At 57.0% G+C, this 19,236-nt stretch overlaps 2 protein-coding genes across 6 annotated transcripts; one reads left to right on the top strand and one right to left on the bottom strand.

Annotated features, from left to right (window-relative positions):
- Positions 1-900: 900 nt before the first annotated feature.
- SLC35G6 (solute carrier family 35 member G6) lies at positions 901-3,118 on the bottom strand. The gene is made up of 2 exons (XM_082372456.1): positions 2,890-3,118; positions 901-2,405 (listed from the first exon to the last, which is right to left on the bottom strand). Exons 1-2 carry the CDS (start codon positions 2,890-2,892, stop codon positions 1,392-1,394), a joined length of 1,017 nt encoding a protein of 338 aa, XP_082228582.1. The 5' UTR covers positions 2,893-3,118; the 3' UTR covers positions 901-1,391.
- ZBTB4 (zinc finger and BTB domain containing 4) lies at positions 2,076-19,186 on the top strand. 5 transcript variants are annotated; one of them, XM_082372380.1, is made up of 5 exons: positions 4,071-4,227; positions 11,094-11,183; positions 12,403-12,472; positions 12,919-14,000; positions 14,675-19,186. In XM_082372380.1, the coding sequence occupies exons 4-5, from the start codon at positions 12,928-12,930 to the stop codon at positions 16,584-16,586; spliced, it is 2,985 nt and encodes a 994-aa protein (XP_082228506.1). In that variant the 5' UTR covers positions 4,071-4,227; positions 11,094-11,183; positions 12,403-12,472; positions 12,919-12,927; the 3' UTR covers positions 16,587-19,186. The 5 variants fall into 5 exon arrangements, with proteins under 5 accessions (XP_082228509.1, XP_082228508.1, XP_082228505.1 ...); XM_082372383.1 differs by lacking the exons at positions 4,071-4,227; positions 11,094-11,183 and adding an exon at positions 2,076-2,206; XM_082372382.1 differs by lacking the exons at positions 4,071-4,227; positions 11,094-11,183 and adding an exon at positions 3,299-3,429.
- The last annotated feature ends 50 nt before the right edge of the window (positions 19,187-19,236 follow it).

Here is a 19,236-nt window from a genome sequence, read left to right as displayed (position 1 = left end):
GATGACGCCCTTTATAGATTCGCCCTGGCATTCCCCCGCCCCTTCCTTTCCCGCCCTCCCTTGCGCTACGGGGTCGCCTGCGCCGGCGTGCACGGGGCGCGCGCTCGCGTCGTTGATCCTCCCTCCCCGGCTCCCTGGCTGGGTCACCTTTTGAAATGACGAAGTGGAAGGGAATTTTTTTATCCCGCCGCCTCCCTTCGCTACTACCTCCCGCCCTGAGGTTTAAGGTTTGAAGATTCGAGGGTAAATATAGGCCGCTTTTATTCTAGTTTGGCGTGTGGTTTCATTTTCAGCCAAAGTTTCTCATTAATATCACCCCCCCACACTGGTAAATGGTCTGTTCTGAGATTCGGTAATGAAGGAGGCGGGGCCGGTCGGATCCTCCCAAGTGGGTTCCCGAAGAGGGGGAGTACTGGGGCCGTCCTTGATCATGAATATGCAGTAATCGCGCTGAATATGCAAGAACAGATTAACATGGCGAGGCCGATTGCTTGTCCGGAAGTAGCTGATATCTGTCGAGCGGCCTCCTGGGGCGGGTAGGCAACTCCTAGCCTCTAATGGGGCGCTGTACGGAGCTCTCGTTCTGGATCCTCGACCTGAGCCGCTCGAAGAGGCCTCAGCTCAGAGGCCTTCTCCGGAAGGACGCTGGCCACTGTCCGGGAGAGATCACGGGACCGCGACAATCCAGGAAAAGCAGATTAGCCATTGGGTGGGACACAAAAGTCCTGGGGGACTCAGGGTCAATGCATCTGAACATTAGGAAATCCTACCCCTTCTAGAATATTTCAAAAATGGGGCGGGGGGTGTGTGCGGGGATCCCAAGGGATTCTCCAATAAGAGCAGGGGGTAGGACTTACACTGTCCTTCCAAAGCAGAGACGACACCAACTGCACAGCCATATTCAGAGTGATCCTTGTTTGATGTCAATATCACGTCACCACCCCAAGGTGGGGAGGCATAACCACGAGGAAGGGAAACCATCGCTCAGGGAAAGAAAACACACTCCCTTCCCCCACCGCAGCTGCTTGCTCTGTTTGCCTGAAAGCCCCAGACACTCCAGCCCCAAGGCTTTTCTCTCTGCCGCTGAGGGAAAAATCCTCCCGGTGGCTCATGGCCTGCCTGCCTCAGCCGCTTTGATCTGCTCCTCAGACCTCCCTTCGAGCCCCAGCCTAGACTCCAAATATGCTGCTCTCCAGGCTTGTTCCAGGTCTTCCAGGCAGTCTTCTAGGCAGTCCCTCTCCACCAAGTCCCCAATTCACCCTTGACTCCAAGGGGTGTCACTCTCCCACACCAGTTCTCTTCCAGTCACTTGTTCTCTTATGTTTGTATTCCAGTTTTTCCTTCTATTTACCCAGTCCCGCCCCCCCACCCCCAGGCTCTCAAGTTCGATCTCACTCCTCCACCTGCCCTTCCCTCTCACAGCTGAGGTTCTGGGCGGTGATGATGGCAATGCTGCCCAACACGACCCCTGCCCCCATGACGTCAGAAGGTGCCACGGTCTCATAGAACACATAGTACTGCAGCATCAGAGCCACCACCACCTCAGAGTGCAGGACGGCGCACACCAGGGCAGGGTGGGCCTTGGTGACCGCATAACTCACACACACAAAGGAGACCAGGGCGAGGATCCCCACTGCCCCCACACAGCTCCAACTCAGAGGATCGTTGGGCAACACGGGGGTCTGCAGCAGAAAGAGGCCTGGCACGGAGCCCACCAGCCCCACCAAGCCAAACAGGAAGGCCACTGTCAGTAGGCAGGAGGGGAAGTCCAGGGAACGGTACACCAGGAGGCCCAGCGACAGTGCCAGGCCACCCAGGAAAGCGAGCACATAGCCCAGGGCAGTGTAGAGGCCTGTGGTCCCCTCCTGCAGTGTCCCTAGTCCAGGTCCCACAATGATGATGAGTCCCAGGGTGCTGCCCAACAAGCCACACCAGTCATAGCCGCTGAGACGCTGGCTCTCGAGGCAGAGAGCGAGGAGAGCAGAGCAGACGGTGGAAGAACCTTTGCGGACGGTGGCAGCGTTGCCAGCGGGCACCACCTGAACCGCGCTGTAGGCGCATCCGATGCTGAGGACGTTGAGCAGGGCGTGGAGGCAGGCCCGGCCCCGGACATCGGGAGGTCCCAAGAGGGGGTCACCACGCAGTTTAAGCAGCAGGGCAATAGGGAGGTGGAAGAGGCATCGACAGATGAGCAGCTCCAGCGAGGGTAAGTGGGAAGCCTGGTAAGCCATACGGGAGAAGGGGCCCACGAAGCCAGCGGGCAGGCCCCCACCCAGCAGGGCCACGAGCAGGCCCTTGGTGACATCAGAGGGCCGGCAGCGCTGGTGCGAGGGGAGGCTGGACGGAGTGGAGGGCGGTGATGGCTGGGTGAAGTCGGGCAGGTTGAAGTAGGGGTGACAGCCAGCCTGTTAGGGAGAAAGGAGCTCGGGCATTAGGGCAGCCATAGTCCAGGGGACCTGGGGTAGGGCGAATGCCAGGCTGGGTTCTGGGACCCTGTAGGGCAGTAGAAGGGCAGGCTGTCTTGCCGAGGAACTCTTGGGAGCTAGAAAGGGCCTGAAAGATGGATGAGGTGGTACAGTGTGGGCCTGGAGCCTCTAAAGCAGGAAGCAAGGAGTGAGCGGTCCTGGAGCATCGTGTTTCTCTGGGTAAGTTGTTCCCGGGAGGAGAAGAAGAGGACCCAGGGATGCTCTGTTGGTTTGAGGAAGGGGAGGCGACCTCAGATGCTGTGTGTCTGTGTGATGTCACAGGTTCCAGGGACATCTGGGAACACCATTATGAATTTCGCTTGTGGGTGTCTAGGAAAGCTGGGAAGTTTTAGAGAAGGAGGGGGAAGGGAGCAGCCAGGAGCTACAGGGAAGGGGGCTGTGCTCCCCTGCACCCCACACTCACCATCTTTCCTTGGACTTCCTCCTCTCCTCCTGGCTCAGGGGCCCTGGGCCCTTCAGAACTCCAGCCATTGTGAGCTGGTTGGAGGGCTGGTGGAGTTCTTCCTTGGAACCTCCCTGAGGTGGGGGTGGGCCTATTTTCTCATTGTTTCCAACTCTGCTTGCTTTACATTTTTGTGACTCCAAAGTCTGTCTGATTCTTTTTTTCCTCTTTTCAACTACCTCTGTGATGAGACATCTTCAGTTTTTAGTTAATTTGTTTATTTATGTCTTGCCCGATTTCAGAAAGGTTTTATGGAAAGGATCTCTGAGGGCCAGCTCCTCTTTCTCCTGAGTTTTGAATTTTTGAACACCTGGGAGGAGTCTCTGGGACTGTCCCTCTGGAGTTTCAGGAATGTGTTTCTCCTCTGTGTGCTTCCACCTGGTGGTGTTGGTGCTGTCCCAGGAGGTCCACACCAAGTCCTCTGCATTTACGCAGAGTATATAGACGTGGATATTTCTGCCGGTGGGAACAAAATAGCAAGCTGCGTGTTCATCTGCGCTGGTAGCCATTTACGTGTACCTGTTCTGTAGGGCTGGGGCGTTCCCAGCTCGCGGCCTGGCGCGGGGGGGGGGCGCGGGGGGGGGTCCCTGTGCATTTCTGGAGAGGGAGAGTGTGTGTGTGTGTGTGTGTGTGTGTGTGTGTGTGTGTGTGTGTGTGTGTGTGCTCCAGGGCTGCCCCTCTGAGTGTGTTGAGCCTGGGTCTGCGGGTCCCATTGGGCCTGATTGTGAGCCTGCCACGTTGTGTGTCTGCGGAGAGGGTGTGCGTGCTCTGGGCGGTGTGCACCACTGAGTGAAGGGCGTGCAGTGGGCGGAGGGGGGGGGATAACCCCTTCCCAGGGAGTGGGTGGTCGTGCGGCCCCGCACCGCTGCTGCTGCAGCCAGGCCCGAGCCTAGCTCGGTGCCCACCCGTCCGGCCGCCCTGCGTGGTGCCGTTCCCTTCCCGGGATCGGTCCGGGCGCAGGCCGTCGGGCGCGCTCGCCCCGAGCCCGATCCCGGAGCCTGGTGTCTGTGCCGGCTGCGCTGCGCCAGCCTCCTCTCGGCGGCGGCGGCGGCGGCGGCGCTGGGGGGGTACTGTTTCCGGGGGTGGGGGTGGGGGTAGGACCGGGGCGGGGGGAGCCGATGATGTCAGCGGCGGCGGCGGCGGCGGCGGCGGCGGCGGCGGCGGGGCCGGGCCGGGGCCGGGCGCTGGGGGGGCCGGGGCCGGAGCCGGAGCCGGAGCTGGAGGCGGGCGAAACCGGAGCGGCCGGGGGCGGCCTCGGTGATGAGCCGGGCCTGGCGGACGCGGCGCCATCGCAGTCAGGTGGGCCCCAGGGCGAACCGGGCAGGGCCAGGGCGGACCGGAGCCAACAACCGGGCCCCCTCCCCGCTGCCCGGTGCCGCGGGGGCCCGGGCCGCGCCCCGCGCCGCGACCACTCCCCCTTGGGGTTGACCTGGGGGCTCAGGGGTCGGGGGCTGAATCTGGCCCCGCCTCCAGGCGCGCACGGCGCTGGGGGGGCGACTAAGGGGGCCCGGGTACGGCGTCCGACCCAGCGGCGGCCGGGGGGGCGCGATCGCCTGGGACCGTGGAAAGGGCCTCGCTCATTCCCGGCTTGAAGGGTTAATTCTGCAGCCCAGTGTCCCCCTCCCCCCGTGGGGCACGTTGGGGTGGGGCGGGGCGGGTGTGAGCCCGGGCCGGCGCTGCAAGCCGCTGGGAGGGCGATGGCGTAGGAGCCAGGCGTGGGGGGGGAGGGGTGGGCCGCCGAGCTCCCCAGAGTTGGGGTGTGCGGGGTGCGCAGGACGAGCAGGCGACCCGGAGCCGCCGCGCCGTCGGGGCAGGGTTGTGGCTGTGAGTCCTGGAGCTTGTGTGTCTCCTGCTGTGTTGTGGGGCAAGGTAAACCTCTCCTGGTCACCACTGTTGGCTGGTGTGGCAGCCAGGGGTCCTGCAGGGCCCTCCCGGGCCATGGGGACAGAAAGCCAGATGGAGGGGGTCCAGTGTTGTGGGACAGAATTACAAGATGCGGCCCTGTGGCTTTGGTTGACAGGTCCGCATTTGAAGCCGGGCACAGTACCTGCGGAGTTTGTTAGGTGTGGGGTTTTATGTTTTACAGCGGCGTGTGTTTTCTTGCACATATGTGTCTGGCGCTGCACATATGAACTATTTGGGAACTGTTGTTTTCTGCGTAGCTGGCGAGGGGTAAGTGCTGTGGAGGGCGCCGGAGTGCAGGGTGTTGTGTGCCCAGCTGGAGGGGGCAGTTGTGTACCCTTGAGTCTGAGTGGGAAGGTGTCGGGTCCCGTCCCGTTCATGCAGCCCTGCTGAGGTGTGGTCCAGTCTCGGAGAGGATGGCCCGCTGGATGGGTTCTTGGGTCCATGTGACGATCAGGTGGCACGGGGGAGGGAGGGCACAGGGTGGTGCATGTCTAGAACTCAGGTCCCGCGGGTCCTGCAGGAAGTGAGAAGCCCCAGGGTGTGTCTCAGGTACCCGTGGGGTGGCTGGCACCAGTGTGAGGGGCCCTGGGTGGAACATGCAGGTTGTGTTTGTGGGATCGGGGGCAGCCGAGCGAGGGGAAGGTTGTGTGTTTGCGACATTCCCTACGGGATTCTTTTGTGACGTCGTTTGTGGGAGCCCATCTGTGCTGTTGGGCTGGGAAGCGAGCTTGTCAGAAAACACTTGTGGGGAGGGCGATGGCGTGACCAGGGCCGTGTGGGCCTCGGCCTCCAGAGATCAGCCGCGAGCTGTGTGTGCGTGCCTGCCTCTGCGTGTTGGAGTGGCCATGTGGGGCTGCTGTGGGGATATGTTATGAAGAAGGCGGGGAGATAAATATGGGGCAGAGCAAGGGCAGCCGGCGGGAGGCCTGGGTGTTGTCGGGCAGCCCAGCTTGTCTGTGCAGGGTCTGGTGCTAGCCCCTCGCCGGCCCGCCCAGCGCGTCAGGGTCACCGGGTGGAGAGGCCTGGCGGCTGCGAGGAAACTCAACTTGGACGGAGCGGCTCCTTGGCCATGTTTATGTAAAGGCCGGGTGTGACTCTTGTCACTGAAATGGAAAAAAGAAACATGAAGTTTTCAGTCTCCTCCTCCTGCTTCAACCCTCTCTCTGCCCCCCTTGCAGGGATCTCTGCTTTTCTGTCTCTTCTGTGACGCACACTGGGCCCCTCCTGCGACTGTGGAAGGGTCTGGGAATGGAATTTGCTCGCTAGGCAGATTCCTCAGAACAGGTTTTCCTCACCTTTGGGGCCCAGGCCCTTCTGTAGATGTGTGTGTGTGTGTGTGTGTGTTCCAAGTGTACATACCGCTGTGGTCTGCGCCTGGCCTGGCGGGGAGAGTGCGTGTGCATTGGGGCAGGGAGGACACTACGGCCAGGCCCCCCTGCACGGGGGCATGCTGGCTGCTATGTCAGGCCCGCACAACAGGTGCACCACGGCCTGGTGGAGGGCAAGGAGGCCTAGACTAGAACTGAGGAATTCGGGCCCTACCACTTCCTCGCTGGCACCTTCCCTAAGTGAGCCTCAGTTCCTCATCTTTAAAATGGGGCTAATCACCTGCCCTGTGCGTCTTCCAACAGGGCTGTAGGTAGGTAGCACATGGAAAATGTACCTGGAAAGTAGCTACAGTCTGGGGACTATGCCTGTGCCAGCCACTGTCAGCCCTCTGCCAGCACTGAGCCCCTTCCTGGGGCTTGATTAATAACAACAGTAAACACTTATTTAACACTGTGACCAAGCACTGTCCTCAGTGCTTTTACGTATGGTCACTCATTTAGTCCTCCCAACGCCTCATGGAAGTAGGAGATCTAATTACCTCCCTTTTTCAAATGAGCCAGCCGCGGCCCAGAGAAGTAATTTGCCCAAAGCCACTTAGCTAGTAAGAAGTAAACCTGGATTTGAACCCAGCCAGTCTGATTCCAGATCATGTGCTCTTTATATGTGTCCTCTAGTGCCCTTCTGAAGCTTTTTGTGGGCCTCTCTGTGCACCACCCCCGCCAAACACACACACACTTCTGCCCAATTTCTGCAGAACTTAACACCTGCACCAATCCATTTCAGAAGCCTGGTGTTTAGACAGTGACTCAGGGAGTCTCAGCCTGGGAGGGCTAGCATCCTGGATACTGTCCACAGGAGCACAAAACGTTGATGAACCGGGCGAAGGAGAGATTGTTCTTGTCCTGAGGGTCAGGGAGGGCCAAAGGGAGATGGCATTTGAGGTAGATCTTAACATTTTGGAGGGATTTGGGGAAGAGGCTGGGGGAAGGTTGTATTTCTAGCAGGAGAACCAGCATGGGCGAGGGCATGAAGGTGTGGGACAGCTGAGGATGGAGAGCACAGCGTGTGCTTAAGGGGAGACTCATGCAACGCAAGAATAGAGAGGAAGATGGGAATTAGACTCGAATGCTCGGCTGAGGAATTTGAGCTTTATTCTGGAGTGGAGGCCCGAGAAGGTTTCTGAGCCCAGGAGTGATGCCACCTGAGCTGCTTCGGGGCCGTTGATCCTCAGTGAGAGGAAGGCTGGATGGTAGAAGCTAAGACCAGAAGCAGGGGACTAGCTGGGAGGCCATGGCCTTGGACCATGAGAGTGTTAACAAGGCCCTGAGCTAGTTTGGGGGCCAGAGGCCGGTTAGAGGGAAGGTTTCCAGAGCCATTCCCAAGCTGGGCTGCAGGGAATTCCCTGGCAGTCCAGTGGTTAGGACTCGCGCTCTCACTGCTGAGGGCCCGGGTTTGATCCCTGGTCGGGAAAGTAAAATCCCCTAAGCCGCACAGCATGGCCAAAAAAGAAAACAAAAAACAAAAAAAACTGGGTCGCAGATTTGACCAGACTCAGTGGCTGCTGGATGTGGAGAGTGAGGGAAAGGGTGGAGTCAGACGTGACACAGTTACCATTTAGCACGTGAGACCTTGCATGGTGATTTCGGCAGCCCGCTGGCCCCGGCGGTGTGGCAGAGGGAAGGACCCTGCATCTGGGTTCACATAGGCCTGGATTTGAATTTTGACTCTGCTGCTCACAAGCTGTGTGACCTTGAGCAAGGTAAATCCCTCTGTGAGCCTCAGTTTCCTCATCTGTAAAATTGGGATAATATAAATGCCAACTTTGGGTGGCTGAGGAAACCATTAAATGAGGCAACGCATGTAAAGCCCTGGAGGTAAATCAGGCAAAGCGTGAGCACCCTGGAAGTGGTCAAGTTACGCTCGCCACCCCCAGCTCCTGGCCAAGTCAGTCCAGGACTGAGGATGGCGTCCTTCCTGAAGGTGGACACACTCCAGGACGACTTTAAGAAAGCAGGTTCATTCATTTACCCAAAATGTTTTTGATCTCCCACTATGTATCAGGCACTGTTCTAAGCACTGGAGGTAGCAGTGAACAAAGCAGACAGAAATCTCTCCTCCCCTGGAGCTTGCAGTCTGGCGACGAATGAACAGTATGTCTTACTAAATGCCAAGGAGGAAAATAAAGTAGGGGAGAGGGATAGGGAGTTTGAGGAGGTATGGGGCGGCCAGGGAGGGCCTTGGGGGAAGGTGACTTTTGAGTCCAGGCTTAAAGGAGGTGGGGCAGCAAGGCATGAGGCTACCTGAGGAAAGAACATTCCAGGCAGAGGGAACAGCAAGAGGTGGAGTGTATCTGGTGGCAGCCCTCAGATCCGCACCTCAGTCACACCTCTAAGATCACACAGCCAGTTAAGAGTAGAGAAATGGTAAAAACAAACTAAAAACCACAGAGCCATCAAACCTACCCTGAAGCCTGATTTCTGCCCCTTTTTCTTCACCACTTCCCCCCACCATTTTCCGGGACTGAGTTCCAAGATGATAATAAGAGCTAGCACTTCCTGAGCATTTGCTGCATGGCAGGCACTCTTCTACGTACTGCCAGTCATCAGTTTATTCTTTACAACCCTATGTAGTGGGCGCTTCTCATTATCCCCACCTCATCGACAAGGAAACTGACATACAAAGAGGTTAAGTAACTTGCCCAGGGTCCCATAACTAGTGTCTTCTCCACCTCCCATAAACCCTTGCAGGGCAGTGGCCACTGGTGGGGCAGTTGAACTCAGGAGAGCAGGGTCCAAACCCAGCTTGGTTAGCAGTGAGACCAGGGGCAAGTCACCCTGTCACTACGTTCTCTCTACCTGCAAGTGAGGTGTCTAGAGTATTTAAAGCCTCAGTTTCCTCATCTGTACAATGGGGTTGACACTAGCCCCTGCCTCACTGTGGTCCTTTTGAGTGTTGAGATGATGCAGATAAAATGCTTAGCACTAGATTTGGCACATAATATTTTTCTCATCAATGGCAGCTGCAAGTACCATGATGATGATGGTTCTAGATGATCTCCAAGGACCAGGCCAGCCTTGGACCTCTGTGGTTCTAAAAAGCTTTGATAGGCCTTGTCCAAATATCTTGGCAGTCAGCACACAGCCATGCCTCAGTAGGCACCAAGCCCATATGGCTGTGCAGGTGGGCAGGCCTGGCCAAGGGGGTGAGTGGGGGCCGGAATCAAGCTTTGCTGTGCAGGGCTGCTACTTTATGGAGGAAGAGGCCTTTCCTCTATTTTTTTCCCCTTCCTCTAATTTTCGCAAAGATCCTAGATGGGCTGGTGGCGGCCCTAGTGGGTGCTGTTGGAAGAAAAACATAACTGTTTTCCTATACACTCAACTCATGACACTTCTGACGCGAAATGTGTGCGTTTTTTTCCCCACACTGACCAGTTCTCTGACACTAGCTGGGTGTCCTACAATTCAGTTCAATTACGATACTGTCTGCCTGGAGATAGCATCAGATCCCAGAGGTTAAGGGCTCAGTCCCACAAGACTGCCCCCACTTCAGATACCAGTTTGCAAGCCCAGACCTCCTGTAGTTTTTTTTTTTAAAGAGCTTTTATTTTTATTTTATTTTATTTATTTTTTTGGCTGTGCCGTGCGGCCTGTGGGATCTTAGTTCCCTGACCAGGGTTTGAACCCATGACCCCTGCAGTGGCAGCACAGAGTCCTAACAACTGGACCACCAGGGAATTCCTCAGACCGCCTGTACTTCTGACTGACCATCAAGACATCGGGCTTTCTCACGACCCCGTCCTCAGACTTGATAATTTGCTAGGATGGCATATAGAACTGAGGGAAATACTTACATTTATTGGTTTATTATATAATAAAGGATATGATACTAGCCAAATGAAGAGGTACGGAGGGCGAGGTCTGGAAGGGTCCTGAGTACAGGAGCTTCTGTCTCCACAAAGTTGGGGCGCACTACCCTCTCGCCATGAGGATGTGTTTAGCAACCAGAAGCTCTCTGAACCCCATAGTTCAGGGACTTTTATGGAGGCCTCATCACATAGGCATGATCGATTATGAACTGAGTCTCCAGTTCCTCTTCTCTCCCCAGAGGCAGTGGGGGACTGGGGCTGAAAGTTCCAAACTTCTAATCATGGCTTGGTCTTTCTGGTGACCAGCCCCCATCCGGGATCCCACCAAGAGTCGCCTCATTAGAACAAGAGACACTCCTATCACCCAGGAAATTCCAAGGAGTTTAGGAGCTTGATGGCAAGAACTGGGCTCAAAGACCAAACGTTAGAATAAGATGCCCCTAGCACCCCTATCACTTGGGAAATTACAAGAGTTTTAGGAGCTCTGTGTCAGCAATGGGGACAAAGACCAAATATATTACAGTTGACTCTCGAACAGTGTGCGGGTTAGGGGCGCAGACCCTCCACGCAGTGGAAAATCCAAGTATAGCCTTACAATCGGGCCTCCGTATCCAAGGTTCCGCATCCTCGGATTCAGCCAACCTCGGATCGTGTAGTACTGTCATATTTACCATTGAAAAAAATCCACGTGTAAGTGGACCTGTGCAGTTCAAACCTGTGTTGTTCAAGGGTCAACTTTATTTCTTGTTATATCACAGTATCACAGCTGTAAACGTGTCCTTCATCCTGATGTGATATAATCAAGAACGCAGGCTTTTGAGCCAAACTTCCTGGGATCAGATCCCAGCCCTGCTACTAACTGGTCATATATCCTTGGGCAGCTACCTAGCATCTCCGAGCCTCAGCCTGTCACTTTAAAGTCAAGAAGCTAACTGCTACCTTTTAGGGTAGTGATGAGGAACGAATGAGGTAATACAAGTAGAGCATCGACTCTTGGGGGTCCCTGTCAGCTGGTGGCTGTCACAGAAGGGAGTGGGAGGCCTTGCTCTCTTTCCCCATTTTATAGAACTGAACACCAGATCGCGAACGGGGCCCCTTCCCCTGGATTCCTGACCCACCCGCAATCCAGCAACTGATGGGGAAGCACTTGACCTAGGTGTGTGCCTGGCAGTCGGGGCTGTTAGAACTTTTGAATATCACCCCTGTTTACCACCCTCCTCCTCCTCCAGGACAGGACTCAGAGCAGTCTTTTGGGAACATGAAATGGGCTGTGGAGGGAAGGCATCTTAGTCCAGATAGTATGAGTAATAAATGGGAAGAGAGCGTTTTCCGGGGGATGGGAATTGTATGAGGAACTCCTGACGCAGGACACCTCGGAGGTCATGTGTGACCCAGGGCAGGGCGTGTGCAAGGGGAGGGCTCCCAGGCTTCATGGAGGGTGGATGAGAGGGGCTGAGAGCTCTGCTCTCAGGTCAAGAGGCCTGGGTCTGTGAACGGGCCCCACCTGTTATGACCAGCTCTGTGTGTCTTTGGCTAAGTTATTCTATGGCTCTGGAATTGAGATATTCAACTGAAAAATTAGCCCCCAAAGCCGAGGCTGTGAGGTGCTTTCTGGGCAGTGACCACCACAGCTCACATTTGGGCTGCCTGCTATTCCTTTTGGATGAGCCTCCCAGCAAGAGTGAGATAGGGGTTGCGTTCCCCACCCCCCTTTTTAAGCCAAAGTCGCAAAGCCACCAGCTCTCAGAATAAGGAGTGGGACCCAAGCTTCCTCACTTCCGGTCTGGTGGCCTTTTAGTGCCCTTCAGAGATTGGAGCAAGCTGGCGCGTGTGCAAGAGTTCATGGTCTTCAGTGGTCACCTGGCACCTAGGCCAGAAACCCCCTCTGAGATTTAATGTGAAGAGGTTCTCTGCTAATTTGAATATCTAGCAGCTTGGTCCAATGAAAAAGCTCAAACAAATCTATTTTGATATGTAAATGAGACTATTATAGTGAAAGACAACATGCAAATCTTTGATTTCCTTTGAGCCCCGGAAGATTGGGCCAAAGGGACTTGAGAGTGATCCAGCGGGCTTCCCTGGACCTACGGGATTGAACTATGCTCCTGGATTGTTTTGAGGCAAATCGGGAGTATGCAAATTATCTTGTTCCTGTACTTCTGGGCACCAGCAGCACAAGGCTTTGCAATAATTTGTGTGAACTCCTAGGTCCAACTGGAGGCAGCTCAGCAAATAACCTGTCGGGCTCCCAGGAGGGTCAGGGTCTGCAGAGCAGCCCGGGCCTCGTTGGCCCTGCACGCTGCGCCACCCCCCTCCTCCCCGGTCCCCTCCCGCCCGGTTCCCTTCCTGAGGACGCGGTTTCTGTTTCCCCACAGAGGGAAGAGGCCCGGCAGAAGGGACTCGCTGAGCCACCCCCGCTCTGCTCCATGTTGGCTGTGCTCTCAGGTGAGGTGGTGCGAGAGGTCTGCCCCGAGGGAGACGGGGCCCGAGGCAGCAGGCCAGCAAAGCAGCCGTGTTGTCCAGGCCGGGGAGTCCTGAGGAATGGTCAGCAGCGGCTGTGGGGCCTTCCTCCCCCTCCCAGTGGGGGAGAGGTGTCCACTGCTTACCTCGCTAGTCTGTGACTTGGAAATCTTGACCCCTGACCTTCATCAAGACCTGAGGTATTCTTGGCCTCTTCCAGCCCCCGATGTTTGACATGCGGGCGTTGGATGCTGGCCGGACGTGGGGTGGCTAAGGTTAACCCCTCACTTCTGTGACCAGAAGTCAGTCAGCCTTCCACCAGTCTCTGGCCAACAGCCTCCAATCCCCTCCCAGCTCACCTCTGATTTTAGAGGCCCCTGCCCTCTGCCCAGCCTCTGAGATCCTCCCCTGGCCTCTTCTCCTCCATCTAGGCTGGCGCCATGCCCCCCCCAGCAGAGGTGACAGACCCGTCCCATGCCCCCGCCGTCCTGCGCCAGCTCAATGAGCAGCGGCTCCGTGGCCTCTTCTGTGACGTCACCCTCATAGCTGGAGACACCAAGTTCCCTGCTCACCGCAGCGTCCTGGCTGCTTCTAGTCCCTTCTTCAGAGAGGCCCTGCTCGCTTCAGCCCCACTGCCCCTCCCACCAATTACTGGGGGCTCTGCCCCCAACCCTGCCTCCACCACAGCTTCTTCCTCCTCCTCCTCTTCCTCCTCCTCCTCCTCCTCTTCCTCCTCCTCCTCTTCCTCCTCCTCTCCCCCTCCACCCTCACCTCCCGCTTCATCCCCACCCCGGGTCCTGGAGCTGCCAGGGGTCCCAGCAGCTGCCTTCTCTGATGTCCTTAATTTCATCTACAGTGCCCGGCTGGCACTACCTGGTGGTGGGGGGGACGGGGCAGCCGTGGCAGAGATCGGCGCTCTGGGGCGGCGTCTGGGCATCTCCCGCCTGCAGGGCCTGGGGGAGGGAGGTGATGCCTGGGTACCTCCTGCCCCAGCCCCCATGGCCACCTCGCAGCCTGAAGAAGACAACTTCGGGCCTGGGCCTAGGCCAGCCGGGGAGTGGGAGGGTGACAGGGCTGAGGCCCAGGCCCCTGACTCACAGCCCCCCCTGCCCCGGCGGCCCCTCCCCTGCCCCCGATGTGGGAAAAGCTTCATCCATCCCAAGCGGCTGCAGACCCATGAGGCACAGTGTCGTAGGGGGGCCAGCACTCGGGGGTCTGCAGGGCTGGGAGCCGGGGGCTCTGGCCCCAGTGGCCCTTCAGGAGTGGACGCCTCAGCCCTGCCCCCACCAGTGGGCTTCCGAGGTGGTCCCGAGCACGTGGTGAAGGTGGTGGGCGGCCACGTGCTGTACGTGTGCGCGGCCTGTGAGCGTTCCTACGTGACCCTGTCCAGCCTGAAGCGGCACAGCAATGTACACTCGTGGCGGAGGAAGTACCCCTGCCGCTACTGTGAGAAGGTGTTCGCCCTGGCTGAGTACCGTACCAAGCACGAGGTGTGGCACACCGGGGAGCGCAGGTGAGTGGCCTGCATGGCCAGGGACCGGTTGGGGTGGGGGTGGAGGGGTCACATGGGACCTTGTCCACTCAGGGATCACAGGGACAAGGGAGAGAATGGGCAGAGCGTGGGGCCTAGAAAGTCATCCTGAGACGCCTGCTCACCCACTAGCCCCTGCTCACCTGCTCTCCATCACTCACCCTTCTGCCTCCCTTCAGCCCCGTTTCCTTCCGCTGATGTTTATTAGCACCTCCAGGTGTCATGTCCTGGCTTGGTGATGTGGAAAAGACCGAGGAAGAGAAAGTTGCCTCATGGGACAGGACTATGGGGAGCTCAGGCATGTCCACCAACGGTTGTAATGTACCCCTGTTCATAAGACATTTCCCCATTCTGTCATGTGAGCTTCAGAAGAAGGCTTTGGGAGTTAGGCAAGGTGTGTGATTATTCCCAGTTCACAGATGGAACAGCTGAGGCCTGGCATCTCACAGCCAGTGGGGGGCACTGTACTGGGACTGGTGTCCTTTCTGAGGCTGGCAGGGTGAGACAAGCAGCCTGAAAGGAGGGTGAGCAAATGGCTGGGGCAGTTCAAGGTCTGAGTGGAGGCAGGAGAGGACGTGGGAAGCTGAGGCCCTAGCTTCAGGGCCCCTGACTCAACTGGCTCTGTCCCTGCCCTGTTCCATGCCGTCCTGGCCCAGGTACCAGTGCATCTTCTGCTGGGAGACCTTTGTCACCTACTATAACCTGAAGACCCACCAGCGAGCCTTCCATGGCATTAGCCCGGGCCTCCTAGCCAGTGAGAAGACGCCCAATGGAGGCTATAAGCCCAAGCTCAATACCCTCAAGCTGTACCGCCTGCTCCCCATGCGGGCGGCCAAGCGGCCCTACAAGACCTACAGCCAGGGAGCCCCCGAGGCCCCCCTTTCTCCGAGCCTCAACACTCCGGCCCCTGCGGCAATGCCGGCCAGCCCACCACCCGGACCCCCACCTGCCCCAGAGCCTGGCCCCCCACCGTCTGTCATCACTTTTGCCCACCCAGCTCCCTCTGTCATTGTACATGGGGGTAGCAGCAGTGGTGGAGCAGGGAGTGGGCCGGCCAGCACAGGGGGGGCCCAAGCCGCCTCAGTCATCACTTACACTGCTCCGCCACGGCCCCCCAAAAAACGTGAGTACCCACCTCCTCCCCCCGTGCCTGCAGCCGCCCCAGCCAGCCCAGCCCCAGCCGGCAGCCCAGCCACAGCCACGGAGGAGGCCAAGGGCCGGAACCCACGGGCCACAAGGACTCTGACCTACACGGCCAAGCCAGCTGGTGGGCTTGGCGGGGGCGGGGGTCCCTCTCAGCTGCAGGCTCCACCTCCACTGTGTCAGATCACTGTACGAATCGGCGAGGAGGCTATTGTCAAGCGCCGCATCTCAGAAACTGACCTGCGTCCTGGGGAGCTGAGCGGAGAGGAGATGGAGGAGAGCGAGGAGGAGGAGGAGGAAGAAGAGGAGGAGGAGGAGGAGGAGGAGGAAGACGAGGAGGAGGAATCGAAGGCTGGAGGGGAGGACCAGCTCTGGAGGCCCTACTACTCGTACAAGCCCAAGCGCAAGGCTGGAGCCGCAGGCCCGGGCAGCAGCGGGGGCGGCGGGATGCCCAGAGGCCGCCGGCCGCCTCGCTGGAGACAGAAGCTGGAACGGAGGAGCTGGGAGGAGACCCCGGCGGCCGAGGGCCCCACAGGGCGTGCCCGTGGCGAGCGGAGGCACCGCTGCGGAGACTGTGCCCAGACGTTTGCCACCCTGAGGAAGCTGCGCAAGCACCAGGAGGCCCACGGCGGGGGCTCCCACAACTCCCGGGCTGGACGGAAGCCTTCCACCCGCTTCGCCTGCCCTCACTGCGCCAAGATGTGCAAGACGGCAGCCGCCCTGAGCCGCCACGGGCAGAGGCATGCTGCCGAGCGGCCCGGGGGTACCCCCACGCCTGTCATTGCCTACTCCAAGGGCTGCGCTGGCACCCGAGCCGGGGACGTCAAGGAGGAGGCTCCCCAAGAGATGCAAGTCTCCTCATCCAGCGGGGAGGCGGGTGGCGGGAGCGCTGCTGCTGAGGAAGCTTCCAAAACCGCCTCGCTCCAGGACCCTGTCATCTCAGGGGGGGAGGAGCCCTCAGTGGTGGCAGGAGGGGGTACCTATGCGTACCCACCTGTGCAGGAATTTCCACTGGCTCTGATCGGGAGCGGCCGGGAATCTGGCAGTGGCAGGGGAAAAGCTGGGAGTGAGGGGCCAGTGGGGGCTGGGCGGGGGGACCGGATGGAGGGGATGGGGGCTGCCAAAGTCACCTTCTACCCTGAGCCCTACCCACTCGTCTATGGGCCCCAGCTTCTTGCCGCCTACCCTTACAACTTCAGCAACTTGGCCGCTCTCCCAGTTGCTCTTAACATGGTCCTACCTGATGAGAAGGGTGGGGGTGCCCTTCCCTTCCTACCAGGGGTCTTTGGCTACGCAGTCAATCCTCAAGCAGCACCCCCTACCCCCCCAACTCCACCGCCCCCAACTCTCCCTCCACCAGTCCCCCCTAAGGGAGAAGGGGAAAGGGCAGGGGTTGAAAGAACCCAGAAGGGAGATGTGGGGTGAGCTCTGGGCCCAGATCCCCCCTTTCACCAGATGCCACCCTCCCTGAACCCCCGCCACTACCAGCTCCCTGGCCTCCCTGCCCCTTGGGAGCCCCTCCACACTCTTGTGCAGGGACTTGGGGGCCTCTGGAGCTCAGGGGTCAGGCTGCTTTGTGTGAGATTGTAGTTTTCCCACCACCTGGGAAGGGATCTTTGGTGGTTCCCCTCTCAGTTCTCCTCCAGGGAATGGCCTCCGTGAGGGGCAGGGCCAGCTCCCATCCCTTCTCCAGCCCTTGGGGCAACTGAGCAATATACTTAAATGAATCTCTACTCATAGCCCCCACCAGCTCTGAATGTCTAACCCGCCCCCCTGATTCGTAAACCTAGGGGGAAACCATCTCTCTCACCTAATGTTCCCCCCTCGTTCTGAAGCTTTCTCTAAGCCCTTGCCCAGATGCTTCCCAGCACATTCCATCCTTTGTGGCCCAGGGCCTGGACCAGACCATTGTGATACCTGACACTTACCCACCTGGGAGTGTGGCTTTCGATTCCATTCTTCCCGAGGGTGGGTTTCTGTGCCCGTTTCCTTCACATTAAGATGCCATCCCTTCCTTGGCTTCCACGCCTTTGGATCTTCCATATTCCTCCTTATACTCCTAGACTCTGGAGATGGCCTCTCCCATCCAGGTCAAGGAGGTGCTGGGGGGAGGGCTACCTATCTGTTCCACGGCTGAGTACTTTCCCAGCCCAGGGCAGCACCAATCTCAGCCCTACTTTGACCCTCAAATCTAGTGAGCCCCAGACTCTTCCAAGGCAAAAGAGGTGGGTAGATTGCACCTCTTCCTGCCTCTACATATGGCCTCTTCTGGGCTAAACCAGATTTGGGGGCCAGGAGGGAGGAGCTCTATATGGGATGGGGAAGGGAATCTACTTTCTCCCTTTTTTTTTCCCGATGGTTTCTCCCAGACTAGACCAAATAGCCAGAAAAATGGATGGGGGTTGGATGGGTGGGTAAGCCCAAGATTTGCACATGACCTCCCATCCCTACCTTAACCCCCTTTTTCCCCCAGTATCACTTCCCTCACCAATCACTCCAGATGGTTTTTGGGGAACCATCCTACTCCCTTGGTGGGCTTTGGGGTATCCCCACCAACTTTCCCTGCAAAATAGCACCTTACACCCCATCTTTGACTCAGTTCCCCACACCCAAAGATCCCAGCCTAGGGATGGGGTACAGGGACCTTATAAATCCCTAATCCCTAATTTGCACTAGTTAACCCTGGTCAGGGGTCCCTATGTTTCCTTCCAGTGGGGGAGTTGAAGAAATGTTTGCTCCTAATTCTCTTTGATAACTGGGCCTCCCCACTCTGTGATTGGATGAACATTTTCCATCCACCCCCCCCCCCCAAAAAAAGAACAGCTCACGAGGGGAGAGCCAGTTTGGGGGAGCAAATTTGAAAAATGGGAATTAGAGGAGTGCAGTTTAAAAAGGGGAAAAGTTGTCATCAAAATGGCAGCCTTTTTCTCAGCTACTGTTTTTTTGGGCCAAGATGGCTGCCCTCTCAACTGATGCTGAAAGGGCAAGATCATGGCTTTTGGAGGGAGGGGGTTTGGGGGGAGAGACGGGAGCATCCTCCTGCCTCTTCTCGCCCTCCCAGCGTAAGGAAAGGGGAGGTTTTCGACAAGCTCCCTGAATGTTAACCACGGAGGAGTGTCGCTCCTTCACTCCTCCTCTGTCTCTTTGCACTTTTCTTGGTCTTGGCCACAGTCCGAGTGAAGAGTTTCCTACTGAATGTACCATACCGAGTTCCAATTTTTAAGGGGGAGAAAAGTTTAAAACGGGGAAAAATGCAAAAAAAAAAAAAATCACTAAAAATATTCCCACAAATCTTGTTTCTGGCACTTTAGAAAAACTGCGAAAAAAGTACATAATAAAGAATACATATATATCTACACACAAATTATATATATAAAATATATATATATATATATATATATATATATACACAGCGGAACCATAAGAGAGACTGAGGAAGGCCTTGGAGGCAGGGGGCAGATGCGTTAACAGTCCCCCTATATCCTTAACCTGCACTCCTCTGAGGCAAAAAGGCACAGAGATGGAAGGGGTTGAGGATGGACCAGGGAATTTGAATTTCAGAACAGGTCAAAATTCTAAAACCATGGACATTTTGGGAGAACTGAGACTGTAGACATTTATTTTTTTGAAAATATGATTTAGGAAAATAGTTTCCAGAATTTGGTGGTTCTGGGCAACAAAGGAGATTGTGGCGAAATGGCGATTAAAATACATGTATCTGAGTTGGGGAACTTGAATATTGTGAATTTCACATGTTGAAAATTCAGGATTTTGCAATTCTGTCTTTTGAAAATTATCAAGTCTTGTCAGTTTGTGCCCTCTTTCCCCATGTTCCCTGGGAAGAAGGGTGACAGTGGAGTGGAAAGGCCACTGGTTCTGTGCCACAGCACGCAAGATTTAGAATTCTACAGACTCTAGCTCTATACGTAGTGAGGACCCAGATTTAGAGAAACTGACCAATATTTATCTCCGCATTTGTGTGTGTGTCCAACTCTCTAGGCCAATAAACCAACAAGACAAACGAACTGTGCTCCACAGTGGGATGCCAGGTGCAATTATTGGCGTGGCTGGTGGG

This window comes from Balaenoptera borealis (assembly GCF_965194805.1).
Source record: "Balaenoptera borealis genome assembly, chromosome: 20".
Lineage (NCBI taxonomy): Eukaryota > Metazoa > Chordata > Mammalia > Artiodactyla > Balaenopteridae > Balaenoptera > Balaenoptera borealis.
Note: the sequence above shows the minus strand (reverse complement) of the source record. Positions and strands in the feature narration are given on the sequence as shown.